Raw genomic sequence first — 9,862 nt, forward strand, 5'->3', positions numbered from 1 at the left:
GAAGGGATCTAGTGAATACTCCAGCAAACACTGAACATCTGAACAAGCAGGGGAAAAAAAAAAAAGATGGTCTTCTGAAACCCACAAAGGCTTTACAATGTAACGCACAAAATGGATAGAAGACTTAAAAAAAAAAATATTACAGGAGTCACCTTTTAAAAAGCTGAAATGAAGGTGTAATCTAGTTGTCGATTTCAAATCGAATCCCTGGTAAACTCAGACTACAGTCAACATCTCATTTGAGAGAGACTAGAATTTGCCATATAGCATTTTTGAGTTCAGCTTTTTAAGTATAAAAACTTTAAATAATCTTGAAGGAAATTCACAATATTAAACCCATGTTGAAAAGGGTGTTTTAACTCTGGGCTAATGATGACCAACACAGCAAGCTTGTATGAAATTAAAGAGCTCCAAATAAAAGTCTAGGGGGAAAAACTTGACCATGGCTTCAGTAATTATAGGGCTGAAAATTGTTTTCTACATATAGGTTCACTAACAGGCTATTATATCTTATTTGGAATGATAAAAAGGGCAAGAATAGTAAAACCACACTTCTCCTATAAAAAGTTAACATATTATCTTCTGTAGGGACATCTATGGTACATGGAGACATACAGATCTGCATAATCACTATTGCGTATTCTGTAACTGAAGAGTCTGGTCCTACTTGTGTCTATAACAAATTAATCATCCTCTTCCTCGCCTTCGTCTTCAGGCTCTCGTTTCCTCTTCTCCCCTCGGATGCCCTCTGCTAAGGAAGAGAGGTATGCAGACATCTCGTTATGTTCTGCTCAGACATCCTAAATGTAACGTTATACTTATAGAAAAGGTAATTGAAATAGATTAACATTTGTTTGTAGTTAATGCATTCCCCACTATAACATCTCTGTGTTGCTTATGGCTCTCAAAAAACGATCAGTTTACATTACTCTGAATAATTCATGCAGGTCGTATGAAAGTAAGTTCAAGATAAGCATGTGATGTTCCATACAGGAATTATTGATATGAAGTAGATTTATAAAAAAAGTGTTTCTTTTAAAATACGAGAACCAAAATGGAAGTGACATTTCTCTATCTCCCTAACTTTAGTTTTTCGAGGTTGCACACGCCCTGCCCAAACCCCAGCAGGTTCTGCAGATACCAAGTGAAACACGCTCCCTTCCCTCTCCAATGACAAACTGATATAAGCATCTTGCATAAACATCTTTGAGCTTATTCTTAGAAATATGCTTAATTCAGTCAGTGGACTATGCGCTCTTGTGGTGAAATCATGAAATGCAATTTTGTCAAATCTAATAGATTTATTTTCCAGCAGTCATTTCCTGGCTAATTAGCCATCCTGACCGCCTGCTTTGTTGTCTTAATAGATTCAAAGGCTGCATTTGTAAAGAGTGAAGAATTAGCATTACTAGAGAATTTCAGTTTTTTCAAGTGCAAGACGCATCTCCAAAAACTGCTCCGTTAAGCCAAGCGTACAGAGGAGAGGAGGACTAGTCTGGTGAGAAATTCTAGAATTTGTCCACAGTTTACACAGACTTCACAATTCATACAGAACTTTGCTGCTACAGATAGTTTAAAGATTAGAGCAGAGTTCCTAACCATCAGAAAAGTGAACTTCTGGGAGAGCCTCATAGCAAGAAAAGCACAGAGGAAAAGCCAGCTAATTTTAAGATGAAGCTTGATGGTTTTTCAGAAGGGCCTTTAGCAGGCATTGAGTGGTAGTAACAGGGGACACCCATCCAGTGTCTTCATCTCACCACTTCCAACACAGAGATGCACAAAACTAAGCCACCCACCCACCCACCCATCAGAGCGCACCGGTATCTGCACAGGAACCAAGAATAAGCCTTCTGATGCGAGAGCAACTTCTGTTCCAGCAGTCCAGAACAGAGTAGGAGCATTGAAGTTAAGGCTGGTCCCTACCCTGAGCACCTGGAAACCTCAAATGAGGTGCAAAAAAGAATGAGCGATATGTTTGTCCTGTTTAACTCCTTGCAGGTCCTTTTTAAAGTATCAGATAAAACAGAAAAATATTTTATGAAAAAATACTCAACCCACTTCTTGCAAACAGAACTTTACGTTCTGAAAAATACCAGAGGAGCAGCATCAGCCTGCAAGAATGCCACTTCTTCCACATCAGCTGTGGACACTCAATACGCTGCACCATCTCAAAGCAGCATGAACCACACACACCGGCTTTTTTTTTCCTGCAAGCTTTTGACTTTTATGCATGTGTCTGACATTAAAACAGTAATTTATGAAATTAAGAAGTTCCAACCATTGATAAAAAGACGAATATGATTAGGCTCATTAGCTAAGCCGTTAGACAGGATACTGGCAGAATCGACCTCTGAAGAAAGATTTACTGGAGAAGCCGCTTTCAGCTTGATAAAGGGAAAAGTTAGAGCAGCTACTGCTGCTGCCAGGGCTTTGCCAGTGGAGCCGCTGGTGCACAAAACAAGGTATTTTAAATGTACAAATAACATTTGCAAGGCACGCGGAAGAGTCCCTCTTCTCTCCACGCTGGAAAATTAACATTCCTAACTGTGTAGGAGATGCAGTATCTTTCATTTTAGAAAACTGTTTCAAGAAGAGACCTTGAAAACTGTCATTTCTTCTTTATTTTTATTTTACAAGTGAGCAGACAAAGAAATATCGAATACTGCACAGCTACTTTACTACCTGCTTGAGCTCTTGCTTAAACCGTTCCTAAAATACTTCACATACCTTCAGAAACAGACCAGCCAGCAATTTATGCCATTAAAACACACATCCCAAACTTGCCAAGTTAGAGAATTATAAAGAATCAATTGGTTTAGTCACAACTTTAGTAACATGAGAACTTACCTTCTTCCTCCTCATCACCTCCTTCTTCAACATAGTCATCATCATCATCTTCATCCTTTAAAAAAAATTGTGAAATACTTTAAAAATTGCCATTTATTTAAGTTTTGCTTCCATGCTGATCCTGAGCAGAAACTCACTCTCTCTCTTCAGAGGTCACATTCCACATTTACTTTTTGTAACTGGACATCTGTACAAGGACGGGCAGCCAAACGCACTGCAGCGCGCTGAATCACCCAGGCCCGGTATTATCTGGCCCAGTATTCGTGTTTCTTTGTTTTTCCCCCCACTTATCACTACCTTACGCCAGCTCAAGAGTACGTTATTGCAAAATTAACTGAAGAGGCCACGACAGCAGAGAGAGATGACAAAACAGCTTTAGTTTTCCTTTTAACCCACTGTCATTAAAGAACAAGGAAGAAGAGAAAGCACAGCAGTTAATATCTTCACAAAATTATTGTTTCTATGTCAAATGAATTAAGTTGTTGGGTTGGGTTTTTTTTCTTGTTTTTTTCAAGCTGATAGCTGAAAAATGTAAACCAATTAACAATCAGCAGCCCCAGAAAATTAAACAATGGTGCAAGATCTCTGCCCTACTGGCACCATGTCAAGCCTTGAAGATGAACTGAAGCCTTATTTTTGTCTCCATCTGCTACATCCAATTTTATGCATAGGATAACGTAACAAGTGAAAACGTGAAACTCCTAGAGACCTCAGCTGACATTTGCCCTTGGACCATAGGAACTGAAAACAACTCTGCATTAATTCATTACAATTGGAATGGTGCATGATTTAATTTTCCAAAATACAGGGAAAAGCTAGCGGACTACAACTCTTTCAAAACTTTACGTGCTTCACCCTGACCGCCACCTCTTCCTTACCTCAATGAATGCAAAACACAAACTCAGCGTCTGGTTTTGTTGCGCCACCATCAGAAGGGCCACAGCTCTGAACTCCCTAACATCGTCACAACCGTGTGTGACAATTCCTAACCACCTCACCTGCACAGTATTTACATAAACTAACGACCACACACTATTTAGTTCCTGATATTCTTCCTAGTCACATCTTATTCCTTTTCCAAAGAACTGTCTCTAAGGTCTCGGCTTCAAAAGAGATTTACTTACTTAGTTTTAGCTTCATTAATTGTGTCACAGCCATTACTTCTTCAAGAGTATTAAGACAGGAACGAAGTTACATTTCTAAGCAAATGATACCAGCGCTCATTACAAGAACAAAATGAAGAACACCACAGAGTTCAGCTCAAGATTTTCTGCGCGCCCCGTGAAATGCAGCTGCTCGGATGTAAACTCTGATCAAAAGTAACAGTAATGGAAGTGATGTCAACAGGGTTTACTTTATCTGAAACGTGTGAGCTGCTTGCACAGCCTCGCACACAAAATCCACACCAGACACATCCTCCCTCAGAAACCCTAAAAAGAATACCAAGGCAGCGCTCCTGGGTTTTACTTCTATCCAGTAAGTATTTAGGTGTGAGCACTTTATATCTACAAGAATCTGTTCACAACCTTGTAAAACGTGTATATTTTCTTAATACTCCTCTATTTGCTTTTTAGCACAGTACTATCTGAAAGATCCCGTGGGCTATTTTCCACAGCTCTTCACACCACCACTGAGAACATTTTTCAAGTGAGCGCGTGGTAAAAAACCCAGCATTTATTACAGCAAAAACATAGACTTTTCCTTTGTTTCATTTTTCTTGAAGTACTGGTAACTCATTGCTACTTCATTTTCTTTCGCAAGGCCAAGGTATTTTCTTTGGTTTTCCAAAAGAAATTAATTTCTTCTACTTAATAAGTATTTGTATTCTGACAATTTAATTGGTAGTAACGCGTAGTTTCAAAATGTTGGGGAGAACGGTTTCTTTAGCTTACAGAGAATAAAGAGGCTCCACCACCCTGCAACGTTAAGGGGTGGGATAAGAGTGAACGGCGCCTTGGAAGGCAGCCAGGAGCATCTTCATAGCTGACAGCCACCACTCATGTCCCAGTCAACACTGATTTCAGTGACAGCAGCATTCCCGCCAAAATACCTCCCTGCATCTACCCTGCATTTGTACGCTGTGCCTGCGGGTTTCATTAACACAGGGGTCTGTAGGGCAGTTTTTCTTCGTTTCTTGGATTTGGTAGAATTTACAAACTTTACCTGAATCTCTTCTTTCATCAGGTATGAAAGACCAACTTCCTCCTCCTCTTCACCTTCCCCCAAATCTGAACCACCGTCATCTTCATCATCTTCCTCTTCATATTCTCCTGGAGGACCAGCTTCATCCTCATCTTCATCATCGTCATCTTCATCTCCTTCTGAAACACAGGATACACTTACACATATACACTAAAAGTTAAGTTTCATTAACTCCTCTTTATGCAAGTTTGTGTATGTCAGGTCAAGCTAGTTGTAACTTCTTTTCCAGAAGGGTTTGGGATTTTTTTTAAATTTTTTTTAAATGCAGACAACACTTGGGAAACAAGCATGATTTTAATGACGTTAATCTTTGTAATTTTTTCACCTGAAGAAAGGCTACCAATGTTTTTGCATCACAAGTCTCAGCTAAAATTCTCAATGCCTGAAGCAGCGACATATGCAAACTCCTGCGAGGGAGCTGAAAATTTAGTCAGTGGAAGGGGAAGAGAGGCTTCTCTACAGAATCAAACCCTAAAATATTTAAAGGCAAAACCAGCTTAACATATTACCTGCATCTGTTATTTAATCACTTAGTAGTAACTATGAAACACCTACAGTTCCAGAGAGATGATCTCTCATTTCAGTTCTGTCTGGAGCATAGAATCACAGTTTCCGTTAAGCGAATTACAAGAAATGAGAAGGTGATTTAACACTTAAATTCGTTTTCAAGTTAATAACCTATTAATCTATTTGCAAATATTTGGTTTATTGTCACATTCCAAGTATCAATTATGTGGTCTTCATCAGTTCTTTTAAACACAGGCTTCCAAACTGTGTCCGAGTGCTCGTCAGCAGCCCCTTGACAGCCACGACCCAGCACGCTGCGGTGGCGGCTCCCTGCTCATCATTTAAGGCACAAAGAACACACCGAGAAACCTCTGTCATAAACAGATGCAGCCCCGATCTCGCTGGTTATTTGTGTGGGTATTTAGAACATAGACATGCACAAGACGCTGCATCACAACAACAGCCCATCAGATTTGCTAACACGTTTTGGAAGTGTTTTTTCTGAACAGCTTTGAGCGTGTCAGTCATCCGTTAAGCCAAGTGCGTTTAAAGAAGAGCACGCGTACTGCTCCTGCAATCACATCAGCGCAGAGTTTGCAGCCCCACACCGACAGACCTTTACCTACAGATTTCGTTTTCAATCAGGTAACGACAGAAAAAGATGTAGGAGTGGCCTCGTTAATGACTACAACCGAGGTCAGATCAGAAGGAACTATATACATTTTTTTAACCAAAAAAAAAAAAAAAGTATTACACTTGAGCACGGGACTGAAGCCATTACAAAAAAAAAAAAGAGTTAAATTATCATTTTTCATACAAAATAATGTGTGTTTGTCGGCCCACTTTGTATCATTCAGTAGTGCCAAAGAGCTTTACTACTGGCAACAACTTATTTTGAGAATATTTATATCTTTGTACCATCATCTTTAGTCAAATTTCCTCAAACTTAGAAGGCTTCTGCAAGAACACTCAAAACCTCTGACAGTTTTCCTTCTGTATCACACTGCGTTAATACCAACCGAGTTCTAGAAGTCTGTGCTTCAAAAAATAAGAGCACAGAATTGTGTTAGAGCATTCAAGAAGTCACTATACCCCACGCCACATTTACATCTTTGTTACGGCATGCTAGTTCTATGCAGTTTATTTCAGGAAGTTACCCTCATCATCATCATCTTCCGAGTCCGGTGCCTCGTTATCTTCCTGATCAAAGCCATCTAGGTACGTGATTTGCTGAAGCAGCTCAAAAATGCTGTCTCTGTAATCCTCGAGGTTCGTAATCTCACAGTTGAACAGGTCAAGGCTCTTCAAGTTTTTGAGATTTTGCTGGAAATAAATGAAAAGGGTTTTTTTCCCCCCCTATTTATTGATGCAGAACTTCAAGTAACAGTGCAGTCACGGTCCAAATACAGTTAACCATATAGCCAGAGTTGATTTTGTACCCATCCCCTCTTTTCTGTTCAGTATTTTGCTCCCCATTAAAGACAAACTTCAGTGCAGAAGGTTGTTTGCAGTAGTTGGAACTCCTAACGAAGGCGGTTTTGCCGATCGCCTCCACAGCGCATCTGCCGCACACCCAACACATCCTCGAAGTACGAGACCACCGTGCACAGACCATGGAACACGTGTTTGGGTTTGCTTTTCATTTGATTGTTGTTCAGGCAATCCCGGGCAAAAACTTAACGACTCCAGCAGCCTTTCAGTAAACTGACTGATTTAATTACAGGCGCATCTTGTGAGGCGCAAGCAAGAGGTAGGATTTATAACCACACTACAAAATTTGCTTTCCAAACAGTAAAGACTAGACAACCGATGGCGATTTTTCCCACCTTTACGACTTTACATACAGCCCGAATGAGCCACCTGCGTAGGTCAGCAGGCACCTAAGGTCTAAATAAAAGTGTTTCTTCTATAGAGCATTGTGATGGCTTTACTTGCTCTACTAACTGCTGGCTTAAAGCACTGTTAAAGTAGACAAAGAATCTTTACCAGCAGTTTTAAAAATATGCAGTCTATAGCAAAGTCTTAATAAATAAAATAATAAAATAATCAGCTAGAAAAATGGGTGCGCAGGTCAGGCAGCGACAGGCGCCAGCAGGTTCCTCCTCCGTGTCCATGACCTGCTCCTGCTGCTTTCCAGGTTTGCTCCTGCCTGGCCACCTCACACGCGTCCTAATCACCTCACAGTTTAACGAAAGCTTAAGGCAGTTGCTTATTAGACAAACTGTACCTTAACAAAGGAACACAAGAGGATTAGCAAGACATAACTTGGCTACTTTTCTTTCAAAGACAAAACAGAAGCTCAAAAATCTCCTATTTAATCCATCCCACCGCTACCACAGAAGGAATTTTACAGCGGGACGTTTGCAGGCGCTGTCTGTAATAACCGTGACATTGAGTTAATCGAGTCGGGACCAACTGGAATATGGACAAACCTAAAACACCGCAGAACCCATTCCTCCTGAGCTGGCGAGAAATATAAATATATAAGAGAGAACATATGACAGGTAAGAAAAGAAATTGCATTTTGCGTGCATTTCGGCTGAAGAGGAACATAAGCAGCGAGAACATTCACGCTGTATCTTTGTACTCGCCGATTTCTTACATCGCACCACTTTAACCTCACCACGTGCTGTCTCTGAACAGTGCCTGGAATAACAGCTCAGACACAGCCCCTACAGATAAGGTCGCACCATTCCATCGCAAAATAATTTATTATTGATAAAAAATAGTATTTATTAGATTGCACTTTTCCATGAGCCCCTCTCACTTCATACTTACAAGAGCTTCCACAGTGCCAAGATCTTTGATTTTGTTGCCACTTAGATTTAGATATGTGAGATTTGGACATCTTTCTGCAAGGACCTCCAGGCCTCCTGAAATGATGTTGTCACTCAACTCCAACTATTATACAGGGAAAAAAAAAAAAAAAAACAAGCTAATTGAATAGTTGGCTTCGTACCGTTACACTCAGACCCACATCATTTTTAATTGTTCTCCGTTTAACCGAACAGTTTAATCACAAAGCTGAACACTTTTGAAGAGTCCCCCAAGTTGCCAAGCACCAGTTGTGTTATCGCTTTGGCTGTCAAGAAGTTCCTTTTGGTTTACTTTGAGAATTAGAAAACATTTCTTAAAGTCCCATGGGTTGGGATAGCTACATTTAAAGTTACTAGAATACACAACCCTGGGATTCTCTGCAAGCCTTTACTCTGCCAGCGACGTGCAACTTGCAGTCACAGAATCATTGAGGTTGGAAGAGACCTTCGAGATCCTCAAGTCCAACCATTAACCCAGCCCTGCCAAGCCAGCGCTAAGCCACAGCCCTCAACGTCACCAGCCGGGCCACCCACCAGCCTGGTACCCACCACCGGCACTCCCCAAGACACCACCCACCTCCGCGTTTTTAATACCCAAGCAACTATTGTCCAAAGAGTCATTGACCAAGCCCAACTTGGCCTTAATTAGCTGGAGATACCTAAAACAATTTCAGATCTTAACAAAATAGGAAGGTAGCCAGGCCATGGCATGGAGGCCTACCACCTGCTAACGCACCGCCAGCACCACACCAGGTCAACCGTGAGCACCAAACGGCACAACCACAGGATGTCACCCACGACTTTGACTTCTCCAGGCGCCGGCAGGCGAGAGGTGCGTACCTTTCGGAGCTTACTCAACGTGGGAAGCTTGGCCAGCGACGTCAGCTCTACATTGGCCATGCTAAGGAACTCCAGTTCTTTAAAGGAATCATTCAGACCTTCGATTTCGCCGTTGCTGGATCGGCAGTTGTCGAGCACCAACTCCGTCACCTTCCAACAGGACAGCGAACCACTCGTCAGCTTCACGAGCACCAAAAAAACCCGCATGCTTCATCTAAACCACAACTTGGAGACTGTTAAATATCTGTTGGGGTTTGCTTTAAATTTAGACTAAACTTGCGGTCTGAAATCACCGACACCCGCCTATTGAACAAAATAAAAGTATGCGGCAGTTTCCCTTCCTCTGAGCACACTTTGAATTCTGCAAATCCTGCCGTCAAACCCCAAACTTCATTGATGGACACTTTTATAGCTTCCGATAGTGCCACCGCAGCCTGGGGTACGAGCCGCCCTCGCGCCCAACTGAACGGCTAACTTGTCACTAAAGTCTAATAATTTCACTGTGCCTATTCAAACCTATAAAATCATTCCATTTATTCCCAAACTAAACCTTCGGGCTCCACATTATTTTATCAGCGAGTTTTGCAGGTTAATTAAGCCTGACGAAATAATTTCCTCATGCCAAAGCCACTAAAACAACCAGATGATCA

At 41.2% G+C, this 9,862-nt stretch overlaps 1 protein-coding gene across 7 annotated transcripts; it reads right to left on the reverse strand.

The window, feature by feature from the left end:
• Positions 1-247: 247 nt before the first annotated feature.
• On the reverse strand, positions 248-9,398 carry ANP32E (acidic (leucine-rich) nuclear phosphoprotein 32 family, member E). 7 transcript variants are annotated; one of them, XM_009886187.1, is made up of 6 exons: positions 9,213-9,398; positions 8,335-8,457; positions 6,714-6,879; positions 5,011-5,165; positions 2,848-2,902; positions 248-751 (listed from the first exon to the last, which is right to left on the reverse strand). In XM_009886187.1, the coding sequence occupies exons 1-6, from the start codon at positions 9,270-9,272 to the stop codon at positions 684-686; spliced, it is 627 nt and encodes a 208-aa protein (XP_009884489.1). In that variant the 5' UTR covers positions 9,273-9,398; the 3' UTR covers positions 248-683. The 7 variants fall into 7 exon arrangements, with proteins under 7 accessions (XP_009884489.1, XP_009884490.1, XP_009884491.1 ...); XM_009886188.1 differs by having other exon boundaries at positions 684-787; positions 5,011-5,156; positions 9,213-9,359; XM_009886189.1 differs by having other exon boundaries at positions 684-751; positions 2,836-2,902; positions 5,011-5,168; positions 9,213-9,359.
• Between the last annotated feature and the right edge of the window lie 464 nt (positions 9,399-9,862).

The sequence above is a fragment of the Charadrius vociferus genome, unplaced genomic scaffold (assembly GCF_000708025.1).
Source record: "Charadrius vociferus isolate BGI_N301 unplaced genomic scaffold, ASM70802v2 scaffold1295, whole genome shotgun sequence".
Taxonomy (NCBI): Eukaryota; Metazoa; Chordata; class Aves; order Charadriiformes; family Charadriidae; genus Charadrius; species Charadrius vociferus.